Source organism: Salvelinus alpinus, chromosome 7 (genome assembly GCF_045679555.1).
Source record: "Salvelinus alpinus chromosome 7, SLU_Salpinus.1, whole genome shotgun sequence".
NCBI classification, from domain to species: domain Eukaryota; kingdom Metazoa; phylum Chordata; class Actinopteri; order Salmoniformes; family Salmonidae; genus Salvelinus; species Salvelinus alpinus.
The window spans coordinates 63,386,271-63,410,516 of record NC_092092.1 but is presented as its reverse complement, the minus strand read 5'-3'; the positions used below and the strand labels follow the sequence as shown (position 1 = coordinate 63,410,516).

The following is a 24,246-nucleotide window of genomic DNA, read 5'->3' as shown; positions in this document are numbered from 1 at the left end:
GATGGCAGTCCATTGTTGCATAATCAATGCTTGGAGTTTGTGGGTTTTTGTTTGTCCACCCGCCTCTTGAGGATGGACCACAAGTTCTCAATGGAATTAAGGTCTGGGGAGTTTCCTGGCCATGGACCCAAAATATTGATGTTTTGTTCCCCGAGCCACTTAGTTATCACTTTGCCTTATGGCAAGGTGCTCCATCATGCTGGAAAAGGCATTGTTCGTCACCAAACTGTTCCTGGACGGTTGGGAGAAGTTGCTCTCGGAGGATGTGTTGGTACCATTCTTTATTCATGGCTGTGTTCTTAGGCAAAGTGTGAGTGAGCCCACTCCCTTGGCTGAGAAGCAACCCCACACATGAATGGTCTCAGGATGCTTTACTGCTGGCGTGACACAGGACTGATGGTAGCGCTCACCTTGTCTTCTCCGGACAAGCTTTTTTCCGGATGCCCCAAACAATCGGAAAGGGGATTCATCAGAGAAAATGACTTTACCCCAGTCCTCAGCAGTCCAATCCCTGTACCTTTTGCAGAATATCAGCCTGTCCCTGATGTTTTTCCTGGAGAGAAGTGGCTTCTTTGCTGCCCTTCTTGACACCAGGCCATCCTCCAAAAGTATTTGCCTCACTGTGCGTGCAGATGCACTCACACCTGCCTGCTGCCATTCCTGAGCAAGCTCTGTCCTGGTGGTGCCCCGATCCCGCAGCTAAATCAACTTTAGGAGACGCTCCTGGCGCTTGCAGGACTTTCTTGGGCGCCCTGAAGCCTTCTTCACAACAATTGAACCGCTCTCCTTGAAGTTCTTGATCCGATAAATGGTTGATTTAGGTGCAATCTTACTGGCAGCAATATCCTTGCCTGTGAAGCCCTTTTTGTGCAAAGCAATGATGACGGCACATGTTTCCTTGCAGGTAACCATGATTGACAGAGGAAAAACAATGATTCCAAGCACCACCCTCCTTTTGAAGCTTCCAGTCTGTTATCGAAGTCAATCAGCATGACAGAGTGATCTCCAGCCTTGTCCTCGTCAACACTCACACCTGTGTTAACGAGAGAATCACTGACATGATGTCAGTTGGTCCTTTTGTGGCAGGGCTGAAATGCAGTGGAAATGTTTTTTGGGGATTCAGTTCATTTGCATGGCAAAGAGGGACTTTGCAATTAATTGCAATTCATCTGATCACTCTTCATAACATTCTGGAGTATATGCAAATTGCATTCTTACAAACTGAGGCAGCAGACTGTGAAAATGTATATTTGTGCCATTCAAAACTTTTGGCCACGTCTGTACACATAAGATGCTTGAGCGTTTCCTCAGCCAACAGCAGCCAGTCTGTGCGACCCTGGCTGGAGAAAGAGGAATATGGCATCTGATGCCCAAGGATGCCGACATAAGTGTCATGGAGCAACTGTGCCAGCAAGTGCCATGCACTTGCCTCAGAGGCACGAGTGACACAGCTCAGCCATCAAGCCTGTCCTGGACCACATCACCCATGATGTTCTGGAGGAAAAGGATATGGATCCATCCCAGACCAAGGAGATGAAAAGGGTAATGATAGAATACCTTAACAACAGATACACAAAGAAGGCAAAGAGAGTCACGCACATGGCTTGTTTCATTGACCCCCGCTTCAAAAGGATCTTTTTAGATGAGGCTGCAAAAGTTGACACTAACAGCTGTGTCCAGGAGGCCTTGAAGCTGGCAGCTGCACCACCAACACCCCAACACGATATCGGAGGGGAAAGGCCTGGCTGGGTTGCTGAGAAAGATTACCTCAACAAGGCAGCAGAGAGGTGAAGAGGGTCAGATTCCGACCACCCCAGAAGACAGAGTGAAAGAAGAGATCAAGGTCTACCTGTCTCTGCCAATCATTCCAGCAGAAGAGGATCCACTGGTGTGGTGGAGGGGCCATGCATCAGAGCTGCCTCACCTTGCCAGGGTTGCCAGGAAGCTTTTGTGGATCCCAGCAACCAGTGTGCCATCAGAGAGAGTGTTCAGTGCCAGCGGGCACATCGTCTCCTCGCAGATCACCACTTAAACCGGGCAAAGTAAATATAAGGACATTTTTCCATTTCAATCTCAAGTGAACAAAGATGCATACATACAGGATGTTAGGCCAGCAGCACCGGATTTCTTTATGAAGGAGAGAACGCACATACAATCAGTTCTGTTCATTTGATTTGTTAACATATTTTGTGTTATTTTAATGTCAACACCTGCACATTGGATGTGTTTACATCTGGTTGTATTGTTCTTACATGCACATTGGATGTGTTTACATATGGTTGTATTGTTCTTACATGCACATTGTGTTGCTTTTATATGCACATTTGATTCACTTAAGGTTGTGTTAATTAAAACCTGCACAAGGGAAACTTTTACCTCTCATGGCCACATGGTGCCATCTTTAATGTTCATGTTAATATTTTAATGTTTATGCACACAAAAAGTGCATAGTGCTGCTCATTTTATTTGTTTGTTGGTTTTCAATATAAAACTTGGTGAAATGATTTCAGTGTGTCAGTACTTTTTGAACATTAACAGCACATTTTAACAATACCGCGAAAATACTGATAACCTTGATCATTTTGGTCACTATAATCATGGTATGAAATGTTCATACCGTTTCATCTCTAAGAGTAGGCTAAGTCTACCTCCATATTTTTTGAAAAAGGCTACGGCAAATAGGGATAGGCAAGTCATTTGGCATGTCGCCCGGCTGTGCGCTGCCAGTCTTGTTTAAACAGGTTAAGCCATCATCTGTAAAAAATCTAAATATATAAAAGCTATCGTCTGTCACCTCATGATGTCATTGCCATCGATGATGTCTATCAAACACAATTGATTTCTGATTACATCGTAATATCGCCCAACCCTACAAGACACCAGAGTTATTTCTTGGCAAGAGCTCTCAAACTATACAATAAACACTATCACTAACAACACTGATATACAGACTTATTGGTATGACTAGGGCTGTTACGGTGACCATATTACAGCCACACTGGCAGTCAGGAGTCATGACCGCAGTCACATTCCACATGAAGTTTAGGCAAGGTAACCAGGCTTCTCAAAAACTGTCCTCTGATGCAGTTGATGGTCATTAGTAGCTTAATAACCTGTTTGGGATAGGGGTCAGCATTTTCACATTTGGATGAAAAGCGTGCCCAGAGTAAACTGCCTGCTACTCAGGCCCAGTTGCTAATATATGCATATTATTAGTAGATTTGGATAGAAAACACTCTGAAGTTTCTAAAACTGTTTGAATGATGTCTGAGTATAACAGAACTCATATGGCAGACGAAAATCTGAGAAAAATGCAACCAGGAAGTGGGAAATCTGAGGTTTGTAATTTTTCAACTCATCGCCTATCGAATATACAGTGTCTATGGGGTCATATTGCACTTCCTAAGGCTTCCACTAGATGTCAGTCTTTAGAACCTTGTTTGATGCTTCTACTGTGAAGGAGGGGGAAATGGGAGCTGAATGAGTCAGAGGTCTGCCAGAGTGGCATGAGCTGACCACGCGCGTTCACGTTAGAGCGATCTGCGTTCCATTGCAATTCTAAAGACAAAGGAATTCTCCGGTTGGAACATTATTGAAGATTTGTTAAAAACATCCTAAAGATTGATTCTATACATCGTTTGACATGTTTCTACGGACTGTAACGGAACTTTTTTACTTTTCGTCTGGACCTAGTGATCGTGCGTCATGAATTTGGATTTGTGAACTCAAGGCGCGAACAACAAGGAGGTATTTGGACATAAATGGACTTTATCGAACTAACAAAACATTTGTGGAACTGGGATTCCTGGGAGTGCATTCTGATGAAGATCATCAAAGGTAAGTTAATATTTATAATGATATTTCTGACTTCTGTTGATTCCGCAACATGGAGGGTATAGGTTTGGCTTGTTTTGGTCTCTGAGCGTACTCAGATTATTGCATGGTTTGCTTTTTCCGTAAAGCTTTTTTGAAATCTGACAGAGCGGTTGCATTAAGGAGAAGTATATCTATAATTCTGTGCATAATACTTGTATCTTTTATCAAAGTCTATTATGAGTATTTCTGTTTATATATGTGGCTCTATGCAAATTCACGGGATGTTTTGGAGGCAAAGCCAAATGTAAACTGAGGTTTTTGGATATAAATATGAACTTGATCGAACAAAACATACATGTATTGTGTAACATGTTGTCCCGGGAGTGTCATCTGATGAAGAATATCAAAGGTTAGTGATTAATTTTATCTCCATTTCTGCTTTTTGTGACGCCTCTCTTTGGTTGGAAAATGGCTGTATGCTTTCTGTGACTAGTTGCTAACCTAACATAATGATATGTTGTGCTTTCGCCGAAAAGCCTTTTTGAAATCGGACACCGTGGTTGGATTAACGAGAAGTTTATCTTTAAAATGGTTTCTAATACTTGTATGTTTGAGAAGTTTGAATTATGAGATTTCTATTGATTGAATTTGGTGCCCTGCAATTTCATTGGCTGTTGGCGAGGGATTCCGTTCCCAGACAGGTTTTAACAAACTTGCTAACCACCAGTCGCTAACAGCCTGGTACTCAGTATTCTATTGGGCGGTACTCAGCATTCTATTGGTCGGTACTCAGCACCTCTAATCACACTAACATCAATGTAAATGCATCTGAACATCACACAGCATGGTACATGCCCATGGGACGCAATATAGATTCACAATACCACAAGGAAACACCATATGCAGACAGACAGAAACATTACCCTGCAGAGTATACACATCTCAAACATGATGACACACACACACCTCTGGTCAGGGCCTTGCTTACCTTGCTAGCTGCGGTGACGGCAGCAGTAGCAGCCAAGTTCAGACCTCTCTTCCCAAACCTCATCATAGTCTCATAACTACGGTCTTTAGCCTGGGTGATGTACTCATCGATCTCCTACAGGACAGAAGAGGGTGGAGATAGAGAAACATACTGTATGAGTCAATGCATCTAAACAGTTGAATTTGCAGACTGACAGAGAGCTGGATGTTATTGTGACCTCTAACCTTCTCCTTGTTGGACAGGGTAAGACGTTACTTTCTTGTTGGACGTTACCTTCTCCTTGTTGGACAGGGTTAGACGTTACCATTAGGGATGCACGATAGATCGGTAAGTATGTCGGAATCGGACAATATTAACTAAAAATGCCAGCATCAGCCCGACGTCTAGTTTAACGCCGATGTGCAAAACCGATGTCAAAGGTGACGTGCATACCTATATAACGTAGGTAGATGTCGTAATGACGCCATGAAAAATACAGCGCTACACAGCATTCCTAACCTAGCCCACAATGTCTGCTGTGTGGATCTATTTTGATGTTTCAAAGGAAGATAACAAAAAGGCCATATGCAACATTTGTACTGCTATTATTTCCCGAGGGGGAGAAAGTGAAATCTTTCAATACCACAAACCTAATTACTCATTTGAAAGTGCATCACCCCCAGACGTTCAGCGACTACTGAGAATAAAATCAGAAAAACTAAGAGCACACTTCCAACAACTAAACAAGTTCATGTCGACTAGTCATTTGAAAGAGTAGGAACATTTCAGCAAGACAACTCAAAAGCGAAATCCATTAACGCCAAGATAATTGAATTCATTGCCCTTGACAATCAACCGTTATCTGTCGTGGATGATGTTGGCTTTCACCAACTGGTGGAGCACCTCGAGCCCCAGTACACACTACCAAGTAGGCGCTATTTTTCAGATGTTGCCCTACCAGAGTTACAGTATTGTTGAAACTCACATCCATGAGCTCAGGGATGCAAACTGGTGAGGGCCCAAAAAGTTTACTTTTTTGTTGTTGCAAAAATCCCTCCTAGGGGGAAATGCAGGTTAACTAATTAAACAAAAAGAATATGATCTAAATGATCAGTCTCTGTGTGTAAAATAAAAAGTGGTTTATGTGAACTTAACTCACAGCTAAACAAATGTAAAGAAAGCAATCCAATGTTATTTGTTGTCTAGACTTTACTGCAAATGACACTCAAGTCTTGAGAAAAAAACAATACACTAATATTGCAGTGAGCCATGACAGCCTTTATAACAAGAACGCTTGTGTCCACACACAAATATTGCACTTGGGGAAAAAACGTGTCAAGTAGAAATAGAATGAAACAAACAGGCATTCTATTTTTGCTCCATTATAGTGGCCCCTAGAGTAGACATCGATCAAGTGCACAGGCTACATGTGTGCAAAAATAACATACACTGAGTAAAAAATGTAATAATCCCCCCTCACTCACATGTGTTACTGTCAAGTTCAACACAACAAAAGCAATATCTTTGGGCTACACTGAATTGTACACTTTCTGCCTGAGGACATGTGTTCTACAATGTGCCAGCAGAGCATGATAACCTTTGTTGTCATAATTGATCTCTTTCAGGCAGAGAGTACCCCTTGCATTACCCTTTGTATCCACTGTATTGAAGTGAGAAAGAGGGAAAGTGTGTGGTGTTCCTTTCACCTCTATAGTGGCATCCAGCTTACGCCAGGCCCAGCTCCAGCTTCACTTGTTTAACAAGCAACGTCTCATTTTCACCTAATTCTCTCATTCTGAAAACTTACCACATACTGTAAAGGGAAAACATTTTGTCCACAGAAAGTAGTTAGTTTGTTAGCATGCCACACAGATTGCCAGGGTCCAGTAAGCAACTAACACGTTATAACTTGAGGAACGGCAAGGAGTCGTATAACGTTACCAGTTAATATTATAGCGAATTGGTTAGGTTACTAACGTTAGTTTTCCCACTTTGATCAGAAAAGTTGGCTAATGTTGCTGAACATTTCTCTGGCTAGCAAACGGATCATTCGATCCAGCTAGCAAGACACTTAACAATAGTAACAATACTTGTTCCACCACACTTTCTCCCTCACCTCAAACGTTCCAAATGCCAGTTGTTTTTGGTTACAGCTCATGAAGTACCTTCTCAACCTAGTCTCCGTGGTCAGGCTTCTCACCTACCTCTTGGTTATCGTTCAGGGGACGTGCTGCTGTAAGTTAACTGGAAAACTGCCTTTCAACTCTCCCCTGTCTTTCCAGAGCACACACTGATGCTGTAACTGGCCAATTTCTTCTGTCTTCAGTCGCGTGCTGCATTCTGTTATGTGAACGATTGGCTGAGCCTTGGATACAGCCAGTATTGCTCCAAACGCATAGCACTAGTTCGCATACAGCCAGTAGTGATCCAAATCCCCCACCCAAACTTTTCTCATCGCATCTACACAAATCACGTAGGTCACCTATTTTGGATTCAAAACGGTGAATTTTGCCAAAAAGTGACTGGTTTGCATCCCTGATGAGCCATTAGCTTCACGACTGACATTTGGACCAGTGATATCAGCCCTATGAGCATGCGGCGTCTGACAGCACAGTGGGTCGACGAGGATTTCGTACTGAGGAAAGCCGTATTACATGCTCATGAATATCCTGGTTGTCATACCACTGCTACCATTTCAATGGCATTTGAGAACATGTTTGAAACATGAACACACTCCTAGCTCCATTCAAACAACTGACTCGAGAAATAAGCTTGAGTACTTGAGTACTTGAGTACTTTTTGGCAAGGAAAATATCGGTGTCGGCCAAAAATGTCATATCGGTGCATCCCTAGTTACCTTCTCCTTATTGGACAGGGTTAGACGTTACCTTCTCCTTATTGGACAGGGTGGGGTGGACAAACTTGCGGTAGAGCACACTGGAGCCCTTAGTGTACGGAGACAGGAGCCAGATCACAAAGGCTATCTTCAGCTCAAAGTAGAAAGGAAACCTGCATGAACAACCACACCAAAAGGAGAGTTAATAGACAGGAAAGAAGAATGGATGTGGGCTACAATTTTACTGAAACAATATTATTATTTTCTCTTTCAGGCATTAAAGGGTTTACCAAGTGTTTGCTCTGATATCCTGGTACTTTTCTGAAGGCAATACACCACGACAAATGTAGACAATCAAATCGAAGTTGATTTAAATATAATCATTCCTCGTGAGCACAACATGTTAAATAATTAACAGCTTTCCAACCAAAATAGGTCATTTCAATGTACAGTACCAGTCAAAAGTTAACACACCTACTCATTCAAGGGTTTCTCTTTATTTGTATTCTTTTCTACTTTGTAGAATAATAGTGAAGACATGAAATAAAACTAATGAAATAACACATGGAATCATGTAGTAACCAAAAAAAAGTGTTAAACATATCAAAATATGAGATCCTTCAAAGTAGCCACCCTTTGCCTTGATGACAGCTTTGCACATGCTTGGCATTCTTTTAACCAGCTTCATGAGGTAGTCACCTGGAATGCATCTCAATTAACAGGTGTGCCTTGTTAAAAGTACATTTGTGGAATTTATTTCCTTAATATGTGAGAGCCAATTAGTTATGTTGTGACAAGGTATGGGTGGTATACAGAAGATAGCCCTATTTGGTAAAAGACCAATTCCATATTATGGCAAGATAAGCTCAAATAAGCAAAGAGAAACGACAGTCCATCATTACTTTAAGACATGAAGGTCAGTCAATCTGGAAAATTTCCAGAACTTTTAAAGTTTCTTCAAGTACAGTAGCAAAACCATCAAGCGGTATGATGAAACTGGCTCTCATGAGGACCGCCACAGGAAAGGATGATCCAGAGTTACCTCTGCTGCAGAGGATAAGTTCATTAGAGTTATCAGCCTCAGAAATTGCAGCCCAAATAAATGCTTCAGAGTTCAAATAACAGACATCTCAACATCAACTGTTCAGAGGAGACTGTGAAATCAGGCCTTCGTGGTCAAATTGCTGCAAAGAAACCACTACTAAAGGACACCAATATGAAGAAGAGACTTGCTTGGGCCAAGAAACCCAAGCAATGGACATTAGACTGGTGGAAATCGGTCCTTTGGTCTGATGAGTTCAAATGTGAGATTTTTGGTTCCAACTGCCATGTCTTTGTGAGATGCAGAGTAGCTGAACGGATGATCTCCACATGTGCGGTTCCCACCGTTAAGCATGGAGATGGAGCTGTGATGGTGTTTAGCTGGTGACACGGTCAGTGATTTATTTATAATTCAAGGCACACTTAACCAGCATGGCCATCCCATCTGGTTTGCGCTTAGTGGGATTATAATTAGTTTTTCAACAGGACAATGACCCAAAACACACCTCCAGGCTGTGTAAGAGCTATATGACCAAGAAGAATGATGGAGTGATGCATCAGATGACCTGGCCTCCACAATCACCCTACCTCAACCCAAGTGAGATGGTTTGGGATGAGTTGGACTGTAGAGTGAAGGAAAAGCAGCCAACAAATACTCAGGATATGTGGGAACTCCTTCAAGACTGTTGGAAAAGCATTCCTCATCAAGCTGGTTGAGAGAATGCAAAGAGTGTGCAAAGCTGTCATCAATGACAAGGGTGGCTACTTTGAAGAATCTCAAAATATAAAATCTATTTTGATTTGTTGAACACATTTTGGTAACTACATGATTCCATGTGTTATTTCATAGTTTTGATGTCTTCACTATTATTCTACAATGTAGACAATTCAAAAAAAAAATTAACCCTTGAATGAGTAGGTGTGTCCAAACTTTTGACTGGTACTGTAAATATACACTACATGACCAAAGGTTCATCGAACAGGGCCTCCCGAGTGGTGCAGTGGTGTTGCAATGCAGCTAGCTGTGCCACTAGAGATCGTGGTTCGAATCCAGGCTCTGTCACAGCCGGCCCCGACCAGGAAATCCATTGGGCGCCGCACAATTGGTCCAGCGTCCCCTCGGTGTATAGTGTTTCCCCCGACACATTGGTGCGGCTGGCTTCCGGGTTAAGTGAGCAGTGTGTCAAGAAGCAGTGCGGCTTGGTTGGGTTTTGGAGGACGCACAGCTCTCGACCTTTGCCTCTCCCGAATCCGTACGGGAGTTGCAGCGATGGGACAAGATTGTAACTACCATTTGGATACCATGAAATTGGGGAGAATAAGGGGTATACTTTTTATATATATATATATATATATATATACACATACACACTGCTCAAAAAAATAAAGGGAACACTTAAACAACACAATGTAACTCCAAGTCAATCACACTTCTGTGAAATCAAACTGTCCACTTAGTAAGCAACACTGATTGACAATAAATTTCACATGCTGTTGTGCAAATGGAATAGACAACAGGTGGAAATTATAGGCAATTAGCAAGACACCCCCAATAAAGGAGTGCAGGTGGTGACCACAGACCACTTCTCAGTTCCTATGCTTCCTGGCTGATGTTTTGGTCACTTTTGAATGCTGGCGGTGCTTTCACTCTAGTGGTAGCATGAGACGGAGTCTACAACCCACACAAGTGGCTCAGGTAGTGCAGCTCATCCAGGATGGCACATCAATGCGAGCTGTGGCAAGAAGGTTTGCTGTGTCTGTCAGCGTAGTGTCCAGAGCATGGAGGCGCTACCAGGAGACAGGCCAGTACATCAGGAGACGTGGAGGAGGCCGTAGGAGGGCAACAACCCAGCAGCAGGACCGCTACCTCCGCCTTTGTGCAAGGAGGAGCAGGAGGAGCACTGCCAGAGCCCTGCAAAATGACCTCCAGCAGGCCACAAATGTGCATGTGTCTGCTCAAACGGTCAGAAACAGACTCCATGAGGGTGGTATGAGGGCCCGACGTCCACAGGTGGGGGTTGTGCTTACAGCCCAACACCGTGCAGGACGTTTGGCATTTGCCAGAGAACACCAAGATTGGCAAATTCGCCACTGGCGCCCTGTGCTCTTCACAGATGAAAGCAGGTTCACACTGAGCACATGTGACAGACGTGACAGAGTCTGGAGACGGCGTGGAGAACGTTCTGCTGCCTGCAACATCCTCCAGCATGACCGGTTTGGTGGTGGGTCAGTCATGGTGTGGGGTGGCATTTCTTTGGGGGGCCGCCATGTGCTCGCCAGAGGTAGCCTGGCTGCCATTAGGTACCGAGATGAGATCCTCAGACCCCTTGTGAGACCGTATGCTGGTGCGGTTGGCCCTGGGTTCCTCCTAATGCAAGACAATGCTAGACCTCATGTGGCTTGAGTGTGTCAGCAGTTCCTGCAAGAGGAAGGCATTGATGCTATGGACTGGCCCGCCCGTTCCCCAGACCTGAATCCAATTGAGCACATCTGGGACATCATGTCTCGCTCCATCCACCAACGCCACGTTGCACCACAGACTGTCCAGGAGTTGGCGGATGCTTTAGTCCAGGTCTGGGAGGGGATCCCTCAGGAGACCATCCGCCATCTCATCAGGAGCATGCCCAGGCGTTGTAGGGAGGTCATACAGGCACGTGGAGGCCACACACACACTACTGAGCCTCATTTTGACTTGTTTTAAGGACATTACATCAAAGTTGGATCAGCCTGTAGTGTGGTTTTCCACTTTAATTTTGAGTGTGACTCCAAATCCAGACCTCCATGTGTTGATAAATTTGATTTCCATTGATAATTTGTGTGATTTTGTTGTCAGCACATTCAACTATGTAAAGAAAAAAGTATTTAATAAGAATATTTCATTCATTCAGATCTAGGATGTGTTATTTTAGTGTTCCCTTTATTTTTTTGAGCAGTGTATATATAAAATTAGGTTCATCGAACATCTTATTCTAAAATCGTGGGCATTAATATGGAGTTGGTCCCCCTTTTGCTGCTATAACAGCCTCCACTCTTCTGTGAAGGCTGTCCAGTAGATGTTGGAACATTGCTGCAGGGACTTGCTTCCATTCAGCCACAAGAGCATTAGTGAGGTTGGGCACTGACGTTGGGCAATTAGGCCTTACTCGCAGTCGGCGTTCCAATTCATCACAAAGGTGTTCGATGGGGTTGAGGTCAGGGCTCTGTGCAGGTCAGTCAAGTTATTCCACACCGCTCTCGACAAACCATTTCTGTATGGACCTCGCTTTGTGCACGGGCCATTTACATGCTGAAACAGGAAAGGGCCTTCCCAAAACAGTTGCCACAAAGTTGGAAGTACAGAATCGTCTAGAATGTCATTGTATGCTGTAGCATTAAGATTTCCCTTCACTGGAACTAAGGGGCCTAGCCCGAACAATGAAAAACAGCCCCAGACCATTACTCCTCCTCCACCAATCTTAACAGTTGGCACTTTGCATGCGGGCAGATAGCATTCTCCTGGCATCCGCCAAACCCAGATTCATCCGTCGGACTGCCAGATGGTGAAGCGTGATTCATCACTCCAGAGAATGTGTTTCCACTGCTCCAGAGTCCAATGGTGGCGAGCTTTACACCACTCCAGCCGACACTTGGCATTGCGCATGGTGATCTTAGGCTTGTGTGTGGCTGCTCGGCCACGGAAACCCATTTCATGACGTTCCCGACGAACAGATCTTGTGCTGATGTTGCTTCCAGAGGCAGTTTGGAAATCAGTAGTGAGTGTTGGCATTTTTTACACGCTATGCGATTCAGCACTCGGCAGTCCCGTTCTGTGAGCTTGTGTGGCCTACCACTTCGCGGCTGAGCCGGTGTTGCTCCATTTCACAATAACAGCACTTACAGTTGACCGGGGCAGCTTCAGCAGCTCTAGCAAGGCCGAAATTTGACAAACTGACTTATAAGGTGGCATCTGATGACGGTGCCACGTTGAAAGTCACTGAGGTCTTCAGTACTGCCAATGTTTGTCTATGGAGATTGCATGGCTGTGTGCTCGATTTTATACACCTGTCAGCAACGGGTGTGGCTGAAATAGCCGAAACCACTCATTTGAAGGGCTGTCCACTTTTGGCCATGTAGTGTATATTGTTTTTCATATGGATGGTCCTAGGGGCTATTGTTCTAAAATGGCTATAGGGCAGTGGTCAGAGATGACCCACGTCACTCACCAGGACATGAACAAGTCTGTGAGGGTCTCCACCGTCGTGAATAACGCAAACACTATCCAGTACATCATCCATTTCACCTGGACACACACAGGATATAGATGGGAGAGAGCATCACATATAGACCAAAGCATAGCCTACAGTAAGCAGTCACTTCCAAACAAAGGACGGAGAGTGTATGAACAACTGCAATATAAATAGTAAGATGATGTGGATGAATCCTAAAATGTCACACTGACAGAGTGAAAACATCTCATCTAAATATATCGGCATATGAAAAATATAAAGCTCTAAACCCAGCTAGGGAATGCATTGAATAGGCTGAGAGGATGAGTCACATTTTAATGTCATACAGCGCATTCGGAAAGTATTCAGACCTTTTCCACATTTGGTTACGTTACAGCCTTATTCTAAAATTGATTAAATGTTTATTTTTCCTCATCAATCTACACACAATACCCCATAATGACAAAGCAAAAACAGATTTTTAGAATGTTAAATTAAAATATATTTACATAAGTACTCAGACCCTTTACTCGGTACTTTGTTGAAGCACCTTTGGCAGCGATTACAGTCTCGAGTCTTCTTGGGTATGACGCTACAAGCTTTGCACACCAGTATTTGGAGGTTCTCTAATTTTTCTCTGCAAGTCCTCTCAAGCTCTGTCAGGTTGGATGGGGAGCGTCGCTGCACAGCTATTTTCAAGTCTCGATCGGGTTCAAGTCCGGGCTCTGGCTGGACCACTCAAGGACATTCAGAGACTTGTCCTAAAGCCACTCCTGCATTGTCTTTGATGTGTGCTTAGGATCGTTGTCCTGTTGGAAGGTGAACCTTCACCCCAGTCTGAGGTACTGAGCACCCTGGACCAAGTTTTCATCAAGGATCTCTCTGTACTTTGCTCCGTTCATCTTTCCATCGATCCTGACTAGGGTTGCACATTTTGGGGAATATTCAGAGGTGGAAACATTCCGTGGGAATATATGCAAATTAATATTAATACCATTTAAATGTAGATGTTTTTTGTATTGGATATACTTACAATATCATATGGACACAAAAACAAACTTTCCCCTTATCATAAGTAGACAATTGCAAATGATTAAATCTTTCCAATATAAATTTAAAAAACTATTTAGTTACGAATTTATCTTTAATTAAATGAGTTGACTCATCACATGGGATGATTTCACTGAACAACAAAAGGGAATATTGAATGATCCCCAATGATCCATCGCATCTCCCAAAAACGTTTTCAACATACATCTGTAAAATGATAGAAACTAAAGATTTGGTTGTCTTCCTCTCAGGCTTCCATGTCTTCTCCCTGGACCTCCTCAATGTCCACCTCTTGAACATCAGACTCTGAAGCCTCATCTTCACTGTCACTTTCCAACCTTGTTGAGGATGGCTCGTTGTCAGGCTCAAAAAGCCTCAAATTTGCCCAGATGGCCACCAATTTTTTAACCCTTGCATTGGTCAGCCTGTTGCGTGCTTTGGTGTGTGTGTTCCCAAACAAGGATCAGTTGCACTCTGAGGCGGCTGATGTTGGTGGGATTTGGAGGATGATGGAGGCAACAGGGGAAAGAGCCTCAGATCCACAAAGTCCCTTCCACCAGGTGGCTGATGAGATATGTTGGCACGACTGCCATTTTGCATCTCCATCCCAAAGCCCTTGCTTGGAAGTGTACTTCGCAAGACTGCCAAGAACCTTTCCCTCATCCAGGCCAAGGTGGCGAGGCTCGGTAGTGATGACACCATAGGCCTTGTTGATCTCTGCACCAGACAGGATGCTCTTGCCAGCATACTTGGGGTCCAACATGTACGCTGTGGTGTGTATGGGCTTCAGGCTTTTTGATGTATTTCAGAACTGCAGTTTCCTCTGCTTGGCGCAACAGTGAAGTGGGCAGGGCAGTACGGATTTCTTCTCTTTACCTGCAAGCAGAGTCTGAACATCAGGCAGGATGGCATTGCCTCTCTCAATCCGTGCAATGGCTGCTGCTATAGGTTTCAGAAGTTTCAGGCTGCTTACCACCCTCTCCCAAAATACATCATCCAGGAGGATGACAGCACCACCCCAACGGTTGTTGCTGGGCCACTTTAATGTGGTGCTCTTATTCTTCTCACTTTGCTTGGTGAGGTTGATTGCTGCAATTACTTGATGGCCCTTCACATACCTAACCATTTCCTTGGCTCTCTTGTAGAGTGTATCCATTGTTTTCAGTGCCATGATGTCCTTGAGGAGCAGATTCAATGCATGAGCAGCACAGCCAATGGGTGTGATGTGAGGGTAGGACTCCTCCACTTTAGACCAGCAGCCTTCATGTTCGCAGCATTTTCTGTCATCAGTGCAAATACCTTCTGTGGTCCAAGGTCATTGATGACTGCCTTCAGCTCATCTGCAATGTAGAGACCGGTGTGTCTGTTGTCCCTTGTGTCTGTGCTCTTGTAGAATACTGGTTGAGGGGTGGCGTTGATGTAGTTGCCCACAAACATTCGACCACCCATCAGAGATGATTGCAATACAGTCTGCTTTCTCTATGATTTGCTTGACCTTCACTTGAACTCTTTTGAACTCTGCATCCAGCAAATGAGAAGATAAAGCATGTCTGGTTATATGGGTGTATGCTGGGTGAAGAACATTCAGAAATCTCTTCCAATACACATTGCCTGTGAGCATCAGAGGTGAACCAGTTGCATACACAGCTCGAGCATTTCTCTGACTATGTTCCTCCATTGAGTCAAAAAACTTCTGATTCCAGGAGGACCATGAGCTGCTGCTATCGATAAGGTGTGTGATTCATCATATTCACCTCGAATAGAAGTAGAGGGACTTTTCCTGTAAAGAATAGAAACAAATGAGTAAAAAATACAATTCCATGTACAGATAAATAGTTAAGCAGTTAGATTAAACAACTCCTTTGTAAGATAAATGTTTTAAAATGAAACGTATGGAAACAGGTGAATTAACACTCAGTTAGCAGGCTCAAGCAAGCTAAAACCGACATGGTAGCAAAAACTAACTAGCAGAAATTGTTAACAAGTTAGAAATGATTTAAAACACACTTTGCTGTAGGCTACGATTTACTAGTTAAACAAAAAATCATGCATGTCATACAAAATATATTCACCCCACCCAGTATTGTAATCAAAACTTACCAGAAAGCATGTAGTCCTTGGCTCAGACAGTGTAGTAGTGTGGGCTCAATAGCATCTCATTAGTGTGCAAGATCTTGAGAGCTGTACATGTGATGGAAGAATGCACTGTGCATGCAAAGGGTTACAATTCCATTGAATTGTGGATAGTTTAACCAAAATATGCCACAAGACCTAGAATTGCCTTATGTGTATCCCACAAAAAAGGTTCACTGTTTTATAAGCTCGCAAAACTTTGATGAATTTAAGCAAAATTCCCCATGGAAAATTTCCGACCCTTTGCAACCCTAATCCTGAGGAGTGGCTTCCGTCTGGCCACTCTGCCATAAAGGCCTGATTGGTGGAGTGCTGCAGAGATGGTTGTCCTTCTGGAAGGTTCTCTCATCTCCACAGAAGAACTCTGGAGCTCTGTCAGATTGACCATCGGGTTCTTGGTCACCTCCCAAACCAAGGCCCTTCTCCGCTGATTGTACAGTTTTGCCGGGCGGCCAGCTCTAAAAAGAGTCTTGGTGGTTCCAAACTTCTTCCATTTATGAATGATGGAGGCGACTGTGTTCTTGGGGACCTTCAATGCTGCAGACATTTTTTGGTACCCTTCCCCAGATCTGTGCCTCGACACAATCCTGTCTCGGAGCTCTACAGACAATTCCTTTGAGCTCATGGCTTGGTTTCTGCTCTGACATGCACTTTCAACTGTGGGACCTTATATAGACAGTTGTGTGCCTTTCCAAATCATGTCCAATCAATTGAATTTACCACAGGTGGACTCCAATCAAGTTTTAGAAACATCTCAAGGATGATCAGTGGAAACAGGATGCACCTAAGCTCAATTTCGAGTCTCATAGCAAAGGGTCTGAATACTTATGTTTTTTATACATTTGCAAACATTTCTAAAAACCTGTTTTCACTTTGTCATTATGGGGTATTGTGTGTAGATTGATGAGGAAATGTTTTTATTTAATCTATTTTAGAATAAGGCTGTAACGTAACAAAATGTGGTTAAAGTCAAGGGGTTTGAATACTTTCTGAATGTACTGTAGGTACACAGCACAGGTCAAATGTGTGATGTTATATAAATAGCTATTTCTACTGTTAAATCATTACAGAAAAGAGAAAAGGATAGCGAGGGGGAAAAAAATCCTCTGTATCTCTTCTCCCTCTTGATCTATCCCTTCCTCTCTCTGTCTGCATGTGCCCCAGCTCAAATATTGAGGGGGGGGGGGGGTTCCATAGCAACCAGAGGGAGAAGGCTCAGGAGACGAGAGAGCTTGGCGGAGCTAGGCAGAAGGCCAGAACACAGAGTTCCACTCCTCCTCTACCACCCCTCCTCTTTCTCATCCCTCTGCTCCCTAACAGGAATGAGGTAAGCTGGGAGGCTCCCATTTTAAACAGATACTGTTTAAACGTGTTTAAACTGCTCTCTCATCCTCAGAAACAATGGAAACTGGCTGCAGCGCATTGGAGGGTGAAAGCCATTTTAAAACCATAACGTTTTCCATTGTATTATCTCAATATGAATATATGAAATAACTACAAGATACTTAAAATATTTAGCCCATCACTGAAGATGTTGTAAAGACATACTAATACACTGCAACAATAGAGGTATAGTATTCAAGTACAAAACTCACATATTCCTTCACATTCTTTGTCTTGACGGCCTTGTATGAGGAGTAGGCCGGGTAGAGGGTCCCGAAGGCCAGGCTGAAGAAAGAGGAGAGTCAGAGAGGAATGAGTCAGAGGCTAGGGGTTAAGGTACAGTAAACAACATCACCCGGGCAACATGATCTCAGGGTAGTAACACTGACCAAATGTTTCCCTCTGTTTCAATATGTATCCAGTCAAATGTGGCCTAACACGTGACTCCAGTCTTAAACCCATGATCTCCCAGAGTCAACATAAATAGGTTGCTTTGAGGGAAAGTAGGCCATATTCTGGGCAGTTCTCAAAATATCACTCTAGGTTAGCCTAGTTAGGGCACCTGACCCGCTCTATTGCAATAACAGATGGTTACATTTAGACAAAGGGCAGTGGTTTGTTGGAACAAATAATCAGTTCAGGAAGCAGAAGATTGGAAAAGAATGGAAAACGCTTCTGCTACTGATAGATGGACCAATCACACAAGGATAACGGCAGGCCACCGTTTGTGAATCTGTCTGCAACACACATGGTAATAAAATCCACAGTCACACACACATCGCACTCTGTCCTGTCAGCCCGGCTGCATGGTGATTACTGCTGATGTGACAGGAAACTGAATGCTGAGGGAGGGGAGAGCTGGGAGGACCACGCCTGCTACCTTTCTGCCCATCTGCCACACACCCATGTGAAGGCTATGGGCATTTCTGCCACTCTAGGTTCATGTATTCCACCTTTCTGTCCATATTTTCTCACCTCTCGGGCTTAATCTGTGGAAATATTTCCCGCTATGGGTTTCCCTTGTTCTATCTGTGAGTTTCTCGTGTGCACAGAGTCTGTGCGTCTGTCTGGGTCTTTGTCTGTCTGTGATTTGCCCAGTCATGCTGCCAGGGCTGCTTTGCTCTACTCTGCGCTGTAGCTGTCCAGTAAGAGGAGACGCGTGGCAGGCCAGAGGCAAGGTTCAGACTCCCACAGCAGGCGCCCAATGTCTCTCTCTCTTACTCCCAGACTCCTCTCTGCGCTGTCCCATATCTCAACTCCATACTGTTCAATGCACTCAAGGAGACACAGAAGAAATGGCTACCAAGCACTGAGCAGGCTCAGATTCCCAACTCTTCTGTGATTAGACCTATCGACTAATTATTCACCCCGATTAAGTGGAAATGAATAGCCATCCTGTTGGGTACTTTGGCTTGTAGTGTCCAATTCAGTTTTTACAAGCCCAGCAACACAGAGTTTATGCTAACATATATACCGCATGAGTATGACAGTGACTTTCATACTAGTACACAAAGATAAAGACAGGGTTGGCCAATCCCTGGGATAAGCATCATCATGTTTACAGGACCATTCAATCATGTTTGTTTGGTCTCTAACACATGATTACCTGCCACACAATGAGCCTTAAACCCTCTACACTAAAGTAACGGTTGGCTCAGATGTTATTGGTTACGTAACCCAATGCAAAATCAGTTACATCAATGACATCTATTCAGCACAACCTGTGCATTTAAAAAATAGCAGGCAGGCTCCGCTCTTTACATCTGAGATTTAGGTAACTATAAAACTATTAAAGTTGTGGCTCTCATTCTATGCCAAGATGACAATTGCTACTGATGACATGAAAACAAAACATTGTTTGACAGAAACTGCCCACACAAATCCTACCACCTGAATACAACACTGACTAACAAACACAAAGAGCTGATAACAGCAAGATATATTCTGGGGGTTTGTAGGGTAATGACTCTGTGTGTGTATGACTCAACTGTATAAACAGCTGTTGACTCTAATCTAGCTGTCAGGGTACAGGTAGGCCTATCCTAACTGGCTCATTACAACATCAAATTACATCTGTGCCTCCCTCTTGGGTCTCACCCCTTATCAAACAGCACCCTTGTCGACACGTTTCATAAATAACATCATGAGAATCAAATTCTTGACGTTATCGGTCCAGGTGACACTCAGTGGGAATGAAAGAGCATCAATGATTTCTCTGGATGTCAGTGTCATGCTAGCAATGCCGTTTCTGCCTTGTGTTTTGATGATCATCACGCAAACCTTACTAAAAATGCACTATCCACCATGCGTGATTAGCAATATTCAAGACTAGAGCATTTTGTTTTACTGACTTAGAATAACAACCACTATATGAATTGACAAATTGGCTTCATTCGATGGCATAAACAGGCTTGTTAGCTAGCTAATTAATTCCACCTTCACTTGGCTAGCAGCGTTATCATGTGAGCTAACTACCTAGCTAGCCAACGTTCGCACTGGTAACGGTGTTGCTCTTTGCCTACAAAACGTTCTTTGGGAAACACCAGTGGTCAACATACCCATTTCAGCACCATGGGCTATAAACCAACAACGACAATTCAATTGCAAGCAAATTAGCAGGTTCGCTGTCATTCTGGCTATCAAGATAACTGGCCGCGCACGATCTGGGCACAAGCCATGGCAGCAGTAGTTAGTATATGCAGCTGTAGAAAGCGATGTGGTCTGGCAAGAGCGAATACAACAAACTGACGCTGCCGAGTCCATACTCACACTACCATCCTGGAGATAATCCACGACACCATCTTGATTGTAGTAAGCTTTTCCTTATTCTCGGAAATCTAACTAGCTAGCTACCCCCCATTCCTCTGCCAACGACCGTGTTGTTGTGATGCGAGTGCCTGCTGCTGTTCTGAAGTGCTATATTTTACTGACAGGTAGCTAGGCTACTGTGTGGTGATGTGCAGCTCGCGAACGATTCGTTCTTTTTGAACGACTCTTTTTACTGACTTGAGTCATAATTCTATTTTCTGAGTGACTCGTTCATTTTAGTCGTTTATTTGACCTGCTGGCCGCAATGAATTCTAGCAGGATTAATACACGCACCGATCAACTGTCTATCACGCAGCAGACAGCATAGAAAATAAAAATACATGTTTAGAACTGATAATTGACCCATAGTGCAATAATGAATGCAATTAATTTGTTATGATGTAGAACCTAAACATACTCTGCTCACCAAACTCCAATTTAAGAACGAATCGTTTGGGGTGCTGCAGTTCACGAACGATATTGTGATTATCATCAAGGCAGTCAAGCAATGCATTCTGCCAAGAGTCGTCCGGTTGCGGCCACAACTAGACCTCGTTTCAAATGTATCAAGAAAACATATTATTTGTGTGTCTAGCAATCAACAAATGTTCATTGTTTAAAGAACGCTTTTTAAAGTCTCAGTCACATGACAGCTGCAATAAGCCCTTGGGTGAAACGAGAGGCTTGTAGAATCATGACTATTTCAAGTTTTCAGTTCATTGTTCGCGGGTAGACGGTCCTGCGTGCTCTGGGCATTACTGACTCAGATGAACGAAATGAGTCGAAAGATTCTTTCTTTTGACTGAACGAGTTGAAATGATCAGAGTCATAAAAAGAGCCGAACTTCCCATTACTACTATTGTGATTGTGAATCTGCTGTATTCAAATCACTGGAATTCCTCGTTCTCTTAACGGGGCACGTCCAACCTGTTTTGTCTACCCCGCAGAGAAGGCAACTGGTTACTGCCACAATTCAATTGGTCCTATAACTAGGAGTTTAATTAATTCGTGTAGCTATGCAGACAAGACCAACAGGCTCTGTATAGTGAAATGTCAGATGCACTGATGTCCCAGACAGTGCTTGATACTGTGTGTAGGCACCAATGATGTACATAAACCCTGGGATGCTGAAGTTTTGTATTGGCCACTGAGAGGCTTTAAAGCCATGGGTCTGCCATATTGGCAGTCACCAGTAGGAGAAGTTCTCCATAGAGCACAACAGTGGAGGTGTCATAATAACTATAAAACCTATCGGTCAAACAGGGAAATGGTTCCAATCGTTTTTCCATTATTCATTTTTGCCATAGGGGATTTTAGAAACACTTAAAATAAGGTCTGTGTTTCGTGTAGGCTTACCCTGGTGTGATGTTTTGATAACCATGTAAATCGCTCTCAGACAAGGTGACTATCAATATTCAAATCTATTTACTCTCAGATTTTGAAAATGCTAATTAGCATCAAAGTAGGTATCATGCAAAACTACAAATCCCTGCAAGCTCCTGGAAACCTTCATCTCTTGCTGACACCTTTGCTAACAGATATTGTGTCAATTTAAAACGTGCACAAGGTTCACAGAATTGTCCATTTAAAGAATGTAGCCAATTTATTCATTACTACATTTAGTTAACATTAGATAGTTAATCCAGAGCACAGGCGGCTGGTGGCACCTTAATTGGGGATGACAGGCTCATAGTAATGTTTCCATGTTTGATGCCATTCCATTGACTCCATTCCAGACATTATTATGAGCCATCCTCCCCTCAGTAGCTTCCTGTGATCCAGAGATTCTTACATTTATCTTGATTCAGAAGTCTCGCCCAGATCATCATAGCATGTGTAGTTCTTTATCATAGCCACATTAACGTTTCATTTTTGGGGAGGCTAAATACAGACAAATAAATTGATGAAAGTCACCTTGTCCTTGAGAGATTTACACGTTTATCAAAACGTCACACCAAGGTAAGCCTACACAAAACACAGCCCTTATTTTACATATTTCTAAAATCCCCTATGGGAAAAACGATTGGAACCATTTCCCTGTTTGAACGCTAGGGTACTCTGCTGTGGTACTCTAGGAATAAATGGAATTTTACAGTATTTCAATTAAATGCTTCAAGAACAAAATTACATGTATATATTTTTTGCTGTGTTGGAGACAGTAACATTAGTAATATAAAAAATATATACTTTAAGGAAAATGTTTTTAAATATTTGAATTTTAAATGTTTATGTTTAGCTCACAATTTAAAAGTATGTATTAAGGTGTCTGTAATATACACTGAACAAAAATATAAACGCAACATGTAAAGGGTTGGTCCCATGTTTTGTGAGCTTAAATTTAAAAAAATCACAGACATTTTCTATAAGCACAAAATGCTTATTTCTCTAAAATGTTGTGCACAAATTTGTTTACATCCCTTTTTAGTGAGCATTTCTCCTTGCCAAGATAATCCATCCACCTAACAGGTGCGGCATATCAAGAAGCTGATTAAACAGCATGATCATGACACATGTGCACCTTGTGCTGGGGACAATAAAAGGCCACCTTAAAATGTGCAGTTTAGTCACACAACACAATGCCACAGATGTCTCAACTTGAGGGCATGCTGACTGCAGGAATGTCCACCAGAGCTGTTGCCAGATAATTACATTTGAATTTCTCTACCATAAGCTGCCTCCAATGCCGTTTTAGAGAATTTGGCAGTACGTGCAACTGGCCTCACAACCGCAGACCACGTAACCACACCAGCCCAGGACCTCCACATCCAGCTTCTTCACCTGCGGGATCATCTGAAGGGGGGTGCTGAGGGGTATTTGTCTGTAAAAAAGCCCTTTTGTGGGGGAAAACTAATTGATTGGCTGGGCCTAGCTCCCCAGTGGGTGGGCATATGCTCTCCAAGGCCCACCCATAGCTGCACCCCTGCCCAGTCAGGAGAAATACATAGATTAGGGCCTAATGAATTTTTCATTTGACTGATTTCTTATATAAACTGTAACTCAGTGAAATCTTTGAAATTATTGCATGTTGCGTTTATATTTTTGTTCAGTATAATAAATGTGGCAAAAACAAATGTGGACTTTAATACATTTCGATAGCTTCCAAAAACATTTTTACAACAGCAGTGGGGTGCCAGGTTGGAGGCACGCTGGCTTCAACACAGCGCCCCCTAATAGTCATCTAGTGTAAATACAAATGATTGGCAGGCACAAGGCAGCAGCCACAGCTTCTGTCTGTCTTCACTCATTCCCTCCTAATAATATGGCAGGGTAATATGTATTTTGTTCTTTAGAGGATTGAGTTCAACATTTAATAATCTCTGTAACTGATTCTGTCAAATCATATTCTATGTGATACAAAACAGCTGTTCAGCTGTCAATTAATTAGGACCACATTATTTGCATATGAAAATACTAGATTTTCCATTATGCAGTGTCTTGTTCTCCAGGAATAGAGACTTCAGTGGGAGGGTACAAGAGCCTCTGCCTGCCCTGTTTCTGCCATCCACTTTCTAAAATCCAATTTATGCTTGATCCAAAAATGTGGTCGGAGGCTCCATATGGAGGGTGTGACACAATTGTGCACCGCTGTGTGCCTCCTAAATTGTCTAACTGTGCGGAGGGCTCTGTATAGTTCCGCATTGACATGAGTGGTTGACAGTAGGTGGGGGCGGGAGGTCCTGTATGAAACGCAAATTCACTTCCTTGACAATAGCTCTGCGCTGCTCCGCGAAGCGCAACAAGTATGAATGCCCTGACTTCTGCAGAGGCTGTATCAACGTAAATGCTGCACGACCAATGCAGAAGTCAGATTGACCATGCAGCCCCTTTAATTCAGAATCAGGCAGGTGATAGTGAGGAGGCATAAAAACATGGCCTATGAGCAAAAGACTAATGTCTTTTTGGTTAAATGGTTTTTCCTCAGTGGTCTTGTGCTCAGTGGGTGGGGTAAATCATGTTGACTTATATGGATGTATTGTTTACAAATTGCTATTATTGACATGGCGAGT

General features: G+C 43.2%; 1 protein-coding gene across 1 annotated transcript in view; it reads right to left on the bottom strand.

The window, feature by feature from the left end:
• Positions 1-20,703, bottom strand: part of LOC139581460 (receptor expression-enhancing protein 2-like) — a 30,754-nt gene extending 10,051 nt beyond the window's left edge. Inside the window, exons 1-5 of the mRNA XM_071411250.1 lie at positions 20,201-20,703; positions 17,644-17,716; positions 12,863-12,939; positions 7,672-7,792; positions 4,805-4,918 (exon numbers count right to left, since the gene is read on the bottom strand). Of these exons, the coding sequence (XP_071267351.1) occupies positions 4,805-4,918; positions 7,672-7,792; positions 12,863-12,939; positions 17,644-17,716; positions 20,201-20,232 (417 nt within the window). The 5' untranslated portion in view covers positions 20,233-20,703. The remainder of the gene's footprint in view (positions 1-4,804; positions 4,919-7,671; positions 7,793-12,862; positions 12,940-17,643; positions 17,717-20,200) is intronic.
• Positions 20,704-24,246: the final 3,543 nt, after the last annotated feature.